The sequence below is a fragment of the Ursus arctos genome, unplaced genomic scaffold (genome assembly GCF_023065955.2).
Source record: "Ursus arctos isolate Adak ecotype North America unplaced genomic scaffold, UrsArc2.0 scaffold_5, whole genome shotgun sequence".
Classification (NCBI taxonomy): domain Eukaryota; kingdom Metazoa; phylum Chordata; class Mammalia; order Carnivora; family Ursidae; genus Ursus; species Ursus arctos.
The window spans coordinates 13,499,516-13,516,131 of NW_026623067.1; the positions used below are offsets into that span (position 1 = coordinate 13,499,516).

The 16,616-nt window shown below is 41.4% G+C and overlaps 1 protein-coding gene across 3 annotated transcripts in view; it reads left to right on the forward strand.

Annotated features, from left to right (window-relative positions):
* Positions 1 to 16,616, forward strand: part of RNF130 (ring finger protein 130) — a 138,581-nt gene that overhangs the window by 101,271 nt on the left and 20,694 nt on the right. For 2 of the 3 annotated variants that reach the window (XM_048221220.2, XM_057307369.1), the window contains one exon: positions 95 to 284. The exons of the other annotated variant lie outside the window; for it this stretch is intronic. In XM_048221220.2, the coding sequence (XP_048077177.1) occupies positions 95 to 110 (16 nt within the window). In that variant the 3' untranslated portion in view covers positions 111 to 284. Of the gene's footprint in view, positions 1 to 94; positions 285 to 16,616 lie in introns of those variants that run through there. 3 annotated transcript variants of the gene reach the window in all.

The window sequence follows — 16,616 nt, forward strand, 5'->3', positions numbered from 1 at the left end:
GATCACCTTCTCTGTTAGTTTGAAATAGTGGCAACTCCCCTTTAACTAATTCTTGACCTCTGTCTTTTTTTTTTTTTTTCCTTTCATTCCACAGGGTAGAATGGTTTTGAAGAAGAAAAAAACTGCTTTCTGACTGATTGCCTTGAAGGAAAAAAGAACCTATTTTTGTGCATCATTTACCAATCATGCCACACAAGCGTTTATTTTTAGTACATTTTATTTTTTCATAAAATTGCTAATGCCAAAGCTTTGTATTAAAATAAATAAATAATAAAATAAAAAAAGACCGTGCCGTCGAGTATTATTGACCCGCTTGTGTGCGGAAGGCCGACCTGGAGATCCCATGCCCAGATTTCATGTGCGTGTGTTTCGGAGGCAGGATGTGCTCACGAGTCCCCCCCCCCCCCCCGGAGGAACAGTGACGCTGTTGGCACTTTCACACTGGCCCCTACTGTGCCCCAGTGCGGCCAGAGCGTAGACACATCCTGCACGGTGACGCCTGCCCGGGCCCTCAGTGGGGTTGCTCCGTCTCACTTTCTTCAGGGTCAGCGTCCTGTCTGAGAATCTCGCGCTCCTTCGTCAGCCCCGCGGCAGGAGGGACACTGAGCCATGTCGCTCGCCACTGCGTCCCCCATGCCTGGTAGAGTGCTTTGCACATAGTAAGTGCTCAATAAATATCGGTGGGATGAAGGGATGAGTATAAGGGAAATTTCCCAGAATACACACTGATTAGTAATAAATTACATCTGTCCGAGATGGCTTTCCACCCGGTTTGGATGGTATTCTTTTAAAAAACAGCAAATTCTAAAAAGTTGGAACAGAACAATTTTACAAGTGTAAATGAAATTTTTTTTGCTGTATTGATGAGGAAAATGTTGAAATATTTTACGTTCCATTGAATTCTGTGCTTGAAGGATTATCCGTATGTGTGAACGTTTTGAGCCATGGATTCTCAGCCTTTCACCTCAGCATCCCTGAGGATGGGAACTTACTCCCACTGGTAATGGGTTCACTACCGCAGTCATTCTCCAATCGGTAGAGGGTTGAAGATTTGTATCTTTTCGATGGAGCTACAATTCACATACCGTAAAAATTTACCCTTGTGAAGGATTAGCCATTCCAGTGGTTTTTAGTATATTCATGAGGTCGTGCAACCATCACTGCCTAATTCCAGAACATTTGCATCATCCCCGAAAGAAGCCTTGTACCCATGAACAGTAACCCCTCACCCCTCCCATCCCCCTGCCAGCCTGGAAACCACGAATCTGCTCTCTGTCCCTCTGGATCTACCCATTCTGGACATGCCACAGAAATGGAATCATACCTGTAGCCCTTTGCATCCCGCTCCTTTCATGTAGCATAACCTCTTCAAGTTCTCCCATGTTGTAGCATGAATCACGCTCCTTTTTGTGGCTGAGTAATATTCCATCGTATGGACACATACCACATTTTGTTCGTCCACTCATCCAGTGATGGACATTTGTTGTTTCCATCTTTTGGCTACCATGAATCATGCTGCTGTGAACATCGGTGGACAAGTTTCTGTAAAGGTTATCTTTTCAGTTCTCTCGGGTCTGTCCCTTGGAGTGGAATTGCTGGGTCATGTGGTAGCTCTGACTTGTTGAAAAATGGCCAAAATTTCTCCAGAGCAGATGCACAGTGTCACGTTCCCGCCAGCAGTTTACAAAGGTTCCGGTTTCTCCACATCCTCGTGAGCACTTACTATTTTCCTTTTTAAAACCCATCTCCTTACAGTTTTGGTTTATATTTCCCCGATGACTAATGATGTTGGGCAGCTTTTCCTGTGCTTGTTGGCCACTTGAATGTCTTTAGAGAAAAGTCTATTTGAGTCCTTTGCCCATGTATTTTTATTTGGGTGGTCTTTTTGTTGTTGAGTTGTAAGGGTTCTTTATATATTCCAGATTACTAGGCCCTTTATCATTTATATGGCTTACAAATATTTTATCCTATTGGTAAGTTGCTCACTTTCTTGATAGTATCTTTCAAGATACAAGTTTTTAATTTTGATGGAGCCCAGTTTATCTTTTTCTTTGGTTTGTGTTTTAGGGATCATATCTGGGAAACCATTGCCTAATTCAAGGTGACAAAACCTTCCAACAGTTTTATCGTTTAGTTCTTATGTTTGGGTCTTTGACCCATTTTGAGTTACTATTTGTATATGGTGTGAGGTAGGGGTCCAACTTCATTCTTTGCATGTGGCTGTCCATTTGTCCCAGTACCATTTTGTCGGGCAAATTATTCTTTCCCCCCATTGAGTGGTCTTGATACCCTTGTCAAAAGTCAGTTAAGCATAATATATGGATTTATTTCTGGACTTTCAATTCTATTCCTCTGGTCTCCCTTTCTGTCCTTGTGCCAGTATCACATGGTATCTATTACTGTTGCTTTGTAGTAAGTTTTAAAATTGGGAAGTGTGAGTCCTCCCAACTTTGTTCTTTTTCAAGATTGTTCTGGCTCTCCAGGGTCCCTTGCATTTCCATATAAATTTTAAGATCAGTTTTTCAATCTCTGCAAAAATGCCAGCTGGCATTTTGATAGAGATTATGCTGAATCTACAGATCATTTTAGGTAGTAGTGTTGTCTTAACAATATTACGCCTGGGTGGCTCAGTTGGTTAAGCGTCCATCTCTTGATCTCATCTCAGGTTTTGGTCTCAGGGTTGTAATTTCAAGTCCATGCTGGGCATGGAGCCTACTTAAAAAAATTTTTTTAAATTAAAAAAATACATATTGGGGTGCCTGGGTGGCTCAGTCAGTTAAGCGTCTGACTTTGGCTCAGGTCATGATCTCAGGATCCAGGGATCAAACCCCAAGTCAGGCTACCTGCTCAGCAGAGAGTCTACTTCTCCCTCTCCCTCTGCCCCTTGCCCCACTCATGCTCTCCCTGTCTCTGTCTCTCTCAAATAAATTAATAAAATCTTTTAAAAATAGTAAAATTAAAAATAGTAAGTCTTTCAATCCATGAACAGAGGATGTCTTTCTCCATTTATTTAATTTCTGTAGAAATACGATTAACTTTTGTACATTGACTTCCTATTTTTACAACCTTGCTGAGCTCATTTACTAGGTCTAATAGTCTTTTAGTGGATGTCTTAAAATTTGCTATGTAAAAGGTCATCTCTTCAGCAAATAAAGATAGTTTTAACTTCTTTCTTTCCAATCTGGACGTCTTTTATTTTATTTTCTTGCATAATTGACCCTGGCTAGACCCTCCATTAGTGGAATGTTGAATAGAAGTGGAGCAAATCGATATCCATGTGTTTGTTGTTTCTGATCTTGGGGGGGAAGCTTTCAGACTATCACCGTGATGTTAGCTGTGGGATTTTCATAGATGCCCTTTATCAGGTTGAAAAAGTTCCCTTCTATTTGCAGCTTATTGAGTGTTTTTATCATGAGTTTTGGATTTTGTCAAATGCTTTTTCTATGCCTATTGTGATGATTGTGTGAGTGTTGTCCTTTATCATATTAATATGGTATATTGTATTGACCGATTTTCATGTGTTGAACCAACCTTGCATTCCTGGAATAAATCCCAATTGGTCACAGTGGGATTATGTTTTTATACGTTGCAGAATTCAGGTTGCTGGTATTTGCTGAGGATTTATGCATCTATATTCATAAGAGGTATTGGTCTGTAATTTTCTTATGATGTCTTTCTCTGGCTTTAGTATCAGTGTAATGCTGGCCTCATATAATGAATTATGAAGTAATTCCTCTGCTGATTTTTGGAAGAGTTTGAGAAGGATTGGTGTTAATTCTTATATAATTATTTGGTAGAATTCACCAGTGAAGCCGTCTGGCCCTGGATTTTTCCTTGTGGGAAGTGTTTTGATTACTGTCTCTCTTTCTTTATCTGTTATAGGTCTATTCATATTTTCTGGTACTAATTAAGTCAGTTTCTATAGTTTCTATCTGTATAGTAATTTGTCCATTTCACAAGGTTGTCTCACTCATTGGCATACGATTGTAAGATTTCCTTATAATCTTTTTTTATTCCTGCAGTGTTGGTAGTAATGTCCCCTCTTTCATTCCTGATTTTAGTAACTTGAGTCTTCTTTTTTGCCTAGTCAGTCTGGCTACAGGATTGTAAATTTTGACCTTTTCAAAGAAGTAACTTTTGGTTTCATTGATTTGCCTATTTTTCTATTCTCTATTTCATTAATTTGTGCTCAGATCTTTGTTATTTTCTTCCTCTGCTTGGTTTGGGTCTAGTTTTCTTTTTTCTTAGAGTAGAAAATTAGGTTATTAATTTCAGATCTTTCTTACAAGCATTTACAACTATAAATTTTCATCTAAACACAATTTTGCCCATCCATAAGTTTTGGTATGTTATGGTTTTTGTATCATCTATCCTAGAGTATTTTCTACTTTCCCCTGTGATTTCTCTTTTGACCCATTGGTTGTTTAGGAGTATGTTGTTTAAACCCCACACGTTGGAGCATCTGGGTAGCTCAGTCAGTTAAGCATCTTGACTGTTGATTTCAGCTCAGGTCATGATCTCAGGGTTGTGGGATTGGGCCCCTAATCAGGCTCCTCACTCAGCATGGAGCTGGTGTGTCCCTCTCCCTCTGATCCTCCTCTGCTTGCACTCGATCTTTCACTGTCTCTCAAATAAATTAAATATTTTTTTAAAAAGAAAAAAAAATATGTGAATTTCCAAAATTTCCTTCTCTTATACGTTTCTAATTTCATTACCTTGTGGTTGGAGAACATACTTTGCATGATTTCAATCATTTAAAATACATTTAGGCTTGTTTTATAGCCTGACATAAGGTCTATCCTGGAGGATATTCCAAGTACACTTGAGAAAAATATATATTCTGCTATTGAATAGAGTGCTCTGTAATGTCTGTTAGGTCTAGCTGGTTAATAATGTTGTTCAAATCTTCTTGTTCCTCTTTTATTTGCTATCTAGTTCTATCTGTTATTGAAAATGGGGGGGCGCCTGGGTGGCTTAGTCAGTTAAGCATCTGCCTTTGGCTCAGGTCATGATCCCAGGGTCTTGGGATCGAGCCCCTCATCGGGCTCCTTGCTTGGTGGGGAGCCTGCTTTTCCCTCTCCTTCTGCCTGCCACTCCCCCTGCTTGTGCTCTCTCTCTCTGTGTCAAATAAAAAAATAAAATACTTTTTAAAAAAAGAAAATGGGGTATTGAAAGCTCCAGTGATTATTATTGAATTGTCTGTTTTTTCCTTCAGTTGTGTTAGTTTTTGCTTTATGTATTCTGGGGCTCTGTTGTTAGGTGCATGTAAGGTTAAAGGCTTTCTAGAAGCTGCAGAGGTTATTCAGTACATCGTTATCCTTTGAGATTGACAGGCGTTCAGTGGCTCTCCTGATATTTCCAGCCACCTCTGTGCTACAGAGTTCAGCTGAATGCTTAACCTTATTCTCTCGAGTGGGCTGTGTCGAGGTTGGCTTCTTCCTCAATTCCTACAAAATTTTTTTCTTCAAGCAGATTTTCATAAATTAGTAGGTTAGTTCCTCCCCACCTCAGTTTATTCCAGTGAAAATTAACCTCGTTTGTTCTCTTCACTCTCCTTCCCATTTATGGTGGGTTGTTGTTTTCCTTCATCAGCAGTCAGGAGATGTAGGACTGTTGAATGACCATGCCACTGTGTCTATTAGTGTACTTTCTTCACCTTTTCCACATTATTTCAAGCCCTAGCAGAGAGTAAGACTTTTTTTTTTTTAAACAGTAGGTGCTGTTCAGGGCCAAATATAGAACTTTTACAAGAGCTAAGAAATGAAATGTGTGAATTAAGAGGATGGAGCTTTCCATCAATCTTAGGGAAGATTTATCAGCCATTGAAATTTGAACCTGCCGTTTCATGGCTTTGAGATTTAACTGGCATCATTAAGTTTTTATGTTTCAATTAGTCGTGGTCTCTCAGTAGCTATGAAAGTGGTGTGTTGTGTATGTGCACACATGTTCTCCTTTAAGTGGGCGTTTTGGTGCCTTAAAACCAGAATTCAAATTTTCATCAAAACGCAGCTGCTTATTTCTTCATAGTCACAGTGCTACCAACTAAGAAGTCAGTTTTATGAAGGAAGCAGTGTAGGAAGTTGAGTAATTTCTTGTTCACGACGTTAAAAATTAGAAAATGACCAGAAGTTAGTCTGGAACCGATTGATATTTCAGTTTTAAGCCCTTCTTGGAAAAAAAAACTTTGCAATCCTTAAGGCATAGATTGTTTTTGTTTTTTGTTTTCTGCACGCACCCAAAAAAAAAAAAGTGTTTTTCAGACCTTTATTTCAGGGGCGCCTGGGTGGCGCCGCAGTCATTGAGCGTCTGCCTTCGGCTCAGGGCGTGATCCTGGCGTTCTGGGATCGAGCCCCACATCAGGCTCCTCCGCTATGAGCCTGCTTCTTCCTCTCCCACTCCCCCTGCTTGTGTTCCCTCTCTCGCTGGCTGTCTCTCTCTCTGTCAAATAAATAAATAAAATCTTAAAAAAAAAAAAAAACTTTTCTTTCAAGGCAGCCTTAGTGTTTACAACGGACCAAAGGTGTGTAAGAATACAGCCTGTAATCCAAAGAGCCTCCACAGGAAAGCAGCACACCAACCCTCCCTGGTAATCAGGCTTCGCACATTTATAGCCACTGAAGCCTGGGAATGAAATCTAATTTCTCGTCGGCCGGCTGGGTTGTAACTGTACTTTTTCAGTAGTTGAGAAAGATCCTGAAGGTTCTTGGACTTTTTATCTAGAAAAAATATTTGGTTATAGTAAATTCCGTATCAAGGTAGTTTAAGGACAGAACCTAATGGCAACAAACAGAACCAAGAATCCAGCGGAAATAGAAACTGCCCTTCCAGCTCTCTGCTGTGACGCTGGGCAGGAGACAACCAGATCCCGTAGGCTGTGGCAGGCACCATGCTGAGTGGTGTACATACATTATAATGTTTATCTTGGCAATATCCAAATCAGGGAAAATTTGAGTTACTCTCCTCTTTCACAAATGAAGAAACGAGGTTTAGAGAATGTCCAGAAACTTGGCCAAGATGGCTCCCATATTAAGTGGCAAGGTGAGAAGGAAACCGAGGCAGCCTAGGGGCAAGGTTCCTGACCCCAGCCACCCTCCAGCCCTGAGACGGTTGGGCCAGCATTTGCTACGGTGTGCGTGATTCTCGCCCTTAAGGAATTCACAGGTTCGGGGGGAAGCCAGGACGCTGAATGGAGGGAACTGTTTGAGGGCTGGGCATGCACACACATTCTCTTTCTGTACACGTGTGTATGTATTTTGAAAATGAATTATTGATCTTTTTTTAAATTTTTTTTTAAAGATTTTATTTATTTGACAGAGACAGAGATAGCCAGCGAGAGAGGGAACACAAGCAGGGGGAGTGGGAGAGGAAGAAGCAGGCTCACAGCAGAGGAGCCTGATGTGGGGCTCGATCCCATAACGCCGGGGTCACGCCCTGAGCCGAAGGCAGACGCTTAACCGCTGTGCCACCCAGGCGCCCCCTGAAAATGAATTATTGATCTTAATAGTAGCTTACTATGGGGTAGGCACTCTTGTCAGCATTTCACACATGAACTCATTTAATCCTCACAACTCTCCGTTATTTTACAGACAAGGAAACAAGTTTAGAGAAATCCAGGAACTTGTCAGCACTGTGTTCTAAACCCCACGCTGTTTTGCCTTAGAGAAGAAACTCACCAAGTCGAAGAGCAGATCGCGGGCATCCTGACCACGGGTGCCGTATGCGCAAAGCTTGGTGGTAGGAAAGGCCGAGAAGTGTGATGGGCTTGCGTTTAGGACCCAAGCAGGGCTGGGGAGAGAGGCGTCCTGGGGCTGTCACAAGATCGGTGGCTTTTCAGCCGCAAGGAGGCTCATGCATTTTGGAAGGTGTGAATTAGCTGCAGACTGTCTCCTAAAATTAAAATAACAGGGTCACTAAAGAAAGTAGGTAAAGGTGCTGGCTTAGAACATCCCAGCTGAGAAGGTGCCTTAACAAGCCAGCAGGCAAGAAATAAGATGGAAAGGGTGGGGCCGATGAGAAGATTCGAGAAGCCCATGAGGAAGGAGACCTCCAGGGAGAATTCACCCAGCACGGGAGAGCATCCACACGAGAGCTGCATCAGTTCATTTAGACCCACTCAGCAGACAGCTCAGAGAGAGACAGGGGAGACCCTGAAGAATCAAGAAGGCAGGTGGAAATCACAAGAGCTGGGGCGGCCGCTGAACCCAAGTTCAGGCTGAGGATAAGGGAGGGTAAGGGCAAACCCAGGTGATGAAATGAGGCCCAGGCCAGGTGTGCACAGTCACTGATGGGGCTCCAGGAAACTGAGCGGAAATCTAGCAAATCCGTAAAACGTATCCAGTTCCCTCACTCTTGTGTTCTTTACCTTAAAACTTCTCGTAAAAGTTCCTTCTGAGGAAAATACAAAGTTGATCTTGCTTAACCAAAGGGGAAGGGGTCAGGCCCCCTGCCTCAAGATGGCACCCTTTCCCGCCAAGGCCACCCTAAGTTCAGGGTGCAAAGGCAGAAGTGGGGTGCTCGGCCAGAGTGGGACTTGACCGACCCCTCCTTCCAGGAGGCTTCTTCCCTCAAGACCCCCACACACCACCACCACGCACCACACACCACACACAGCTAAAACAAGGGCAGCCTTGGCAGGTGGACCGTGAAGGGTCACTGAGAACTCAAAGGCACAATTGCCTTTGGTTCAGCCCCAGAAAGGGGCGTTTCTAGCACCTCGCTTTTGGGGACTCGCCTTATCCTAACTACAGGGGAGAGCAGTGGCATCTTAGGGGCTGGGGAGGTTTATAAAGGCAAAATCCAAAGTGGAGTCCAAATGACATTTGAAAAATCACTCCAATCACAGTGCAGCGCTGACATGGGGGACCAGGACTGCAGCTCCCCGCGGGGACATCAGAGTCCTGTGTCCCCATCACCACAGGGCAGGCGCACCTGCCGTGGAGCCCGAGGCAGAGTCATACACGCTATTTCAATGGCATTTATTGCTGAGCGGGTATCAGTGCACGCTGAGACTCGGGCTCCCACGCCAAGCTGGGCTTCCGACTGGAGTTCCCCTCGGTTGGAAGTCGACGTGAATAGCCCTGGGCAGATGAGGACATTCACAACCGCAGCACACACAGAATTTAGGTCCCCGTGAGGCCGGCCCCACTAAGCTTTGGGCAAAGCAAACTGCATTTGCACTGCCCCTCTGAGTACTTGACCTACTCTGCCGGCTAAATGAACCGAAACACACAAAGCAGCAACTGCTGGGTGCTTAGATCGCTGTGAGCTGCACATTCAAATGTGTGATCAAGCAGCTGGGCTGGGAACCTGGGCTAGCCCTTCCTGGCCGGCGCGGTCGTGTAGGCTCTCCCAGCCTCAGCGTCTCGCCCATGCAGTAAGAGTCCCAGTAGCACCTGTGAATGCCCCTGGCACGTAGTGTTGCCCAGTAATACTTGTTGCTCCCTTCCACGTATTGAAAGAACTGACCCCTCAAAGTCCTTCCTGGGGTTGATGATGGGAAAGCCTGGCCCAGGCGGCCCCCAGCCCAGGAAGGGCCCCCACCCCGCTGAGGTTTTGCGGCTGGTCTTCTGCTCAACGTTTGGGTCCGTTGGGCACCACTGTCTTTCCCCCATGTTCTCCCCTCCAACACACGCTCACCTTCCAGGCGAGAACTCGCGCAGCCCTTTGAAAGGACTCTTGGAAAGGCTGTCTTGCCACAAGCTCCGATTCCTGTTTTCTAAGAGGAGACCTTTATGTGAAAATTCTAGTTGTTTATCATTTTCAACGGGTGCAGCTACCATGAAGCCTACGGTGTAGCGATAAAACAAAGCTTTGCCACTTCTGAGCAAACAGGTGCCTGATCTGGACATAGGGCCTGCAGTGAGGCTAGAAATTATATGGAGAGGGGTGCCTGGGTGGCACAGCGGTTAAGCGTCTGCCTTCGGCTCAGGGCGTGATCCCGGCGTTATGGGATCGAGCCCCACATCAGGCTCCTCCTCTGTAAGCCTGCTTCTTCCTCTCCCACTCCCCCTGCTTGTGTTCCCTCTCTCGCTGGCTGTCTCTATCTCTGTCGAATAAATAAATAAAATCTTAAATTAAAAAAAAAAGAAATTATATGGAGAAAATAGGAGAAAAGGCCTCTCAGAAGGGGGACAGGAGCCTCTACTCACAGCCAGGCACCACCCGTCCCCCCCAGCCTCACCCCAAGGGAATTCTTGATGCAGGCATGAGCATTGTCTCATTTCTTGAAGAAAGCACAAGATGCAGATTTGTAGATTATACTGTGGCATTAATTACGGGAACACAGGGAGGTTTCCATAGTGAGAGTAATCCTTATAATCTGCCAGGTCCTTCCATTACCTAGTTGGGTCTGTTGGTCATAGAATAGCACTGAGCATTGAAGACTTGTCTGTCTTTGCTGATATAATCTATTTTAAATTTCCGGAAAAGAAAGAGAAGCAGTAGCAATATTGTGATTTTTCTTAAATCAGAGTTGTTACCAACACCTTAGGAAAGTCCTTGGAAAGCCTTTGAATTTTTTTTTTTTTTTTTCAGAGAGAGAGGGGCAGAGGGAGAGATTCTTAAGCAGGCAACACGCCCAGCACAGAGCCCGGTGCAGCCCTCGATCTCACAACCCTGAGATCGTAACCTGAGCCGAAATCAAGAGTCGGACGCTTAACCGACTGAGTCACCCAGGCACCCCGGAAAGTCTTTGAATTTTAATTGAATTTTGATTGCCTTAGAAAAAATATACCTTCTCATTTACTGTAGCCATTTATTATACAGCATAAAAAAAAAGAACTCTTAAATCAGTCAACAGTGTTGCACCTAGGGAGTTTAAATTAAATCATATAAATTAATTATATCAATTAAATTTAATTGTTAAATTTTTTTTGCAGTTTGATCAGAACTACAACCCAAAGTCCTTATGTGTTAAGAGTATAAAACTGAAAGATCCCTTTGCTCTGGATTCAGCTTTACCTGGATTCTACTTCTAGCTGGATGATTTTGAACCAGTTATCTCATCTCTCTGTAATAAACACGTCTATATTGCAGGGTTGTTGTGAAATTACGTAGAAATTTTGAGTTTTTCCCCTTCAACCCTTATTCCTCATCTTAAATTATTTTCCTGAAGAACATGCTAATAGTCAACAACAACAACACATTTTTCACACTTTCTGCGAAGCGAAAGAACCCATACCTTATATCCCCAGAAGAGGGCCACTGGTGACATGGGAGTCTGGTTAACCATAGCAACAAATTAGCACAGGGTATTTTAAGAATAAATGTAACACCCTTGAAATCCAGAAGCCTCAGACAGGGACTTCACAAATACCGTCACAAGATGCTCTCACGGTTACATTTAGAAGCAGTTAGAATTTGTACTTTTGTGAATGCCTCCTGTCTTCACCTTAACCTTACAAGTTTCTCCTTAAGTGGCTCTACTCTACAGAATTCTGTTTCCTTTTGCATCTGCATGAGCAATTCCCTTAAGTTTATCTAAAATTTCTTCTCACAAAAGCTCGCACTTTCAAAGCATAGACAGGCTTCCATTTACTCTTTGCTAGAACTGAATCAGAAAATAAGTACTTATGGTGACTAACATAATATAATAAAAAATCATTTAAAAAAAAAAGAAAAGAAGTACTTAACACAATTTGAGACCATGACTATAGGAAACAATAGGTTTGCCAAAAAAGAATATGTGGACCATAATTTTCTTCCTCTCCAGGATTTGGAGATTTTTCCACATCAGTGCATGGATGTGTCTGCCTCATTCTCTTTAATAATGATAAATGCATTGTATATTGCATCAGTTCTTAGTTGATGGACATTTCAGTTGTTTTAAATCTTTTGTAATCCTTACAAAGACTGTATAACTACCAAAACCAATGATACACAGAAGTCGCAAATGATGGTTAATTTCTAGCTTATCTGTTTCTTTTTTTTTTTTCTTTAGTTTTTATTCACTTTTTTTTAGTAATCTCTACATCCAGTGTAGGGCTCAAACTCATGACCTCGAGATCAAAAGTCACACCCTCTTCCAACTGAGCCAGCCAGGCACCCCTCTTATCTCTTTCTTAGTGCAAAAAATCTCTTTATTTCCTCTTAGGGGAGTTCCAAGTTAAAACTATCTGGAGACAGGGGCGCCTGGGTGGCTGCATCGGTTAAGCATCTGCCTTCGGCTCAGGTCATGATCCCAGAGTCCTGGGATCGAGCCCACATCAGGCTCTCTGCTCAGTGGGGAGCCTGCTTCTCCCTCTCCCTCTGCCTGTCACTCTGCCTACCTGTGTGCGCGCACTCTCTCCCTCTCTGTCAAATAAATGAATAAAATCTTGAAAAGAAAATTATCTGAATACAAATTAGTGATGTGATTGGGATAGTATGCATCAATTCAGTTCAAATCTATGCAGTGTTTGCCGGCATAATGTGAAAAGTCAAAGATAAAATATAACTGAGTTGTACTCATAAATGTAGGGTCTAATTGGGGAAGAAAGAGAAAACAGCAAATAGGACAGCACACATAACCAAGTACTTATATTTTTCTGAGAATTACAAAATCTTCTCTATTTTATTTTTTAATTGTATTAATCAATTTCAAGGTTGTAAAGTCTAGAAAAACTTTATGCCACACAAAAGAGAGCTCTAAGCCATTGAAATAAGTTGATCACATTTCTGCTGCTGGTAATGTCATACTAGCTTGTTGTAGTCCAAACATCATACCAAAAACAACCACAGACTATGAAAAAGCATTTTTTTTTAATATTCTATTTTAAGGCATTGAAGAGCTATCAGTGCGGTGAGGACCTGAGAAGCCAAGAGCCCAGAGGAAAGGGAATGCAGAAATATGAACCCAATGTTCAACACTGCTTTTATTTTCGAGGCATTTGCCAATGCATAAACAATGGCTGAGAAGTGACCAGAATGTGGGGGCTGAATGACCAATGAGGAGAGCTCAGGCAGTCTTACTGGACTTGTGAGACATAATCTGGAGTTCAGAGCCCACCAAAAGCAATGTGCCCTGATAAGCACCCTAGGCTTTCCCCTGGGATCCCCAAAGGGGTATACCCTTGAACTAGATAGAGGTTGAACCAGAATTTAACTAACCCTCTTAAAGACTGAAGACTAACTTTGAATCTGCTTCATTTTTAATTGGATTGAAGCATATACCCATAGCCTAAAAGTGATATGTGGAAATCCTCTAGAGGAAGATACCACCACCAGCAGCCTCAGATCTCTACAGTTTTCATATGTACTGTCCAACAAACCATCAAAAATACCAGGCATACTAGAAGACCAAACAACCAGGAAGGAGGAAAAACAAAGAATAGAAGTAGAACCACAGAAATACAAAGATCAGAAATATCAAACTATTAATATAACTTTAAGTATGCTCAGGAACTGACGGCAAGATGGATAATTTCAGAAATAAATGAAACAGCAAAAAAAGTGAATGGAATGTGAGGACTGACAGTAAGAACCCCATAGAAGGTTTAACATCAGCTTAAACATTGCTGAAGAAAGGATCTGTGAACTGGAATACAGGTCAGGAGAAAATATTCAACCTGAAGCACAAAAGGAAAAAGGGAGGGAAAATACAATTAAGGGAGGGGGGAACCACACAAGAGAATTTAGATCGTGATGAAAGAAAATCTAACATACATGTCATTCGGGTCGGGTCATAGAAGGAAAGATCAATTGAAGCAAAAGCAGTATTTGAAGAGAAAATGACAGAGAGTTTTCCAAAACTGACAAAAGACATCAAATCACAGATTCAAGAAAAACACACCAAGATACATCATAGTAAAACTCAAAAAAAAAGTGGGGGGAGCAGTATAAAAAGAAAAAAACTTTAAAGCAGTTAGAGAAAAAAGATACATCTTTTTAATTGAGAAGAAATTCACATAACAAAATTAACCACTTCAAAGTGATAAATGGCATTTCGTATAATCACAGTGTTGTATGACCACCACCTCTATCCAGTTCTAAGAAGTTTTTATCACCCCAGAAAGCAAACCTCTGCCCATGAAGTAGTTGTTCCTCAGTCTGTCCTCTCCTCCAGCCCTTGGAAAATACCTGTGTTCTGTCTGTGGACATACCCGGTCCAGATACTTCATATAAATGGAATCATAGAAATTATGTGATCTTTTGGTCCATCTTCTTTCACTTAGCATAATGTTTTCATAATGATCCATACTGTAGCATGTATTGGTACTTCATGCCTTTTTATGGCTAGTAGTCCAGTGTGTGTGTGTGTGTGTGTGTGTGTGTGTAATATATATATGATATATATATGTATATATATGTATATATGATATATGTGTATATATATGATATATATGTATATATGTGATATGATATATATTATATATGATATATATGTGATATGATATATGATGTATATGTATATTTATGATATATATAATATATATGATATATATATATATACCACAATTTGTTCATTCATCCATTGGTGAACATTTGAGCTGCTTCCACCTTTTGGCTATTGTGAATAATGCTGCTAGGAATTGGTGTACAAAAATCTGTTTGTATCTCTCTTTTCCTTTCTTTTAAGTATCTACCTAGGTGTGAAATTGCTGGATCCTATGGTAATTCTGTGTTTAACTTTTGGAGGAACCTCCAAAATGTTTCCCACAGTGGCTGAACCATGTTACATTCCCACCAGCAGCGTACAAGGGTTCCAGTTTCTCTACATCTTCACCAACACTTGCTATTTTCCTTTAAAAAAAAAAAATTATAGGGGCGCCTAGGTGGCTCAGTTGGTTAAGCGTCTGCCTTTGGCTCGGGTCATGATATCAGGGTCCTGGGAGTGAACTCCACTTCGGGCTCCCTGCTCAGCGAGGAGTTTGCTTCTCCCTCTCCCTCTGTGATCTCTCTTGCTCTCATTCTCTCTCAAATAAATAAGGAAATCTTTAAAAAATGTTTTTTAAAAATCATAGCCATTTTTGGGGCGCCTGGGTGGGTCAGTCGTTAAGCATCTGCCTTCATCTCAGAATGTGATCCCAGAATCCTGGGATCGAGCCCCGCATCAGGCTCCTCCGCTATGAGCCTGCTTCTTCCTCTCCCACTCCCCCTGCTTGTGTTCCCTCTCTCGCTGGCTGTCTCTCTCTCTGTGTCAAATAAATAAATAAAATCTTTAAAAATAAATAAATAAATAAAATTGTAGCCATTTTTAGTGAACGTGAAATGGTACCACATTGTGGTTTTAATTTGCATTTCCCTAGTGACTAATGATTATGAGCACCTTTCAAGTACTTGCTGACCACTTGTATGCCTTCTTTAGAAGTCCTTTGTCTGTTCAAGTCCTTTGTTTTTTAATTAGCAATTTCATTGTTTGTCTTTTGTTGTGGCGTTATAAAAATTCTTTATATATTCCAGATACTTGGCCCTTGTCAGGTATATGATTTGCAAATATTTTCTACCATTTTATGAGTTATCTGTTCACTTTCTTGATAGTGTGTTTCAAAGCACAAGTTTTTAATTTTGATGGAGCGCAATTTGTCTTCTTTGGTAGCTTACGCTTTAGGTGTCCTATCTAGGAAACTGTTGCCTAATTCAAGGTCACAAAAACTTCCAAGAGTTTTGTAGTTTCAGCTCTTATATTTAGGTCTTTGATCCATTTTGAGTTAATATGTATGTATTAGTGTGAGATAAGGGTCCAACTTCATCCTTTTGCAAGTAGATATCCATTTGTCCCAGTACCAGTTGTTGAAGAGATTATTCTTTCCCCCATTGAATGGTCCTGGCACCCTTGTTGAAAATCAGTTAAGCATAATATGAGTTTATTTGTACACTCTAAATTATATGTCATTGTTCTATCTATCTTGATGCTAATGCCACACTGTATTTATTACCATACTTTTGTAGTAGCTTTGAGATCCGGACGTATGAGCCCTCCAGCTTTGTTTTTCCTTCTTCAGTATGAGGTATGTTACCTTTAAAGCAACAGTAGAGGACTGAGAGTTGGTGTCTTGACAAAAGCAATGAAAACCAGAAAACAGTGACGTGAAGTGTTAGGGGGGAAAAAACCTGCCAACCTAAACAGCCTAGGAAAAAAATCGTCAAAAATAAATATGTATAAAATAATTAATTCACAGGGATGAAAAGTACAGCATAGAGAATATAGTCGATAATATTGTAATAACTTTGTGTGGTGACAGATGTTAGCTACATTTATCTCGGTGAGCACAGCATAATGTATAGAATTGTTGAATCACTCACTATGTTGTACACCTGAAACTAAGGTAACATTGTATGTCAACTATACTTCAATAAAAAAATTAATGAAATGCTTCATTCCAAAAATAATAAATAAATAAGACCTTTTCCAACAAACAGAAATACCGAGAGAGAATTCTTCAGGCAGAAGGACGATTATTCCAGATAAGAACATGGAGATGCAGGAAGATTAAAGTGCCACAGAGAGGGTAGATATGCAGCTTAACCTAAAGGACAACTGATGTATAGAACTCTAATAGTGATGTGGCGATTACCTGACGTCAGTTGCACAAAAGATGGAAGAGGATTAAAGTGCTTTTGAGATATTTGCATTGCCCAGGAATAAGCAAAAATACTGATTTGTATTAGACTGTAATAAATCAAAGATGGAGCACCTG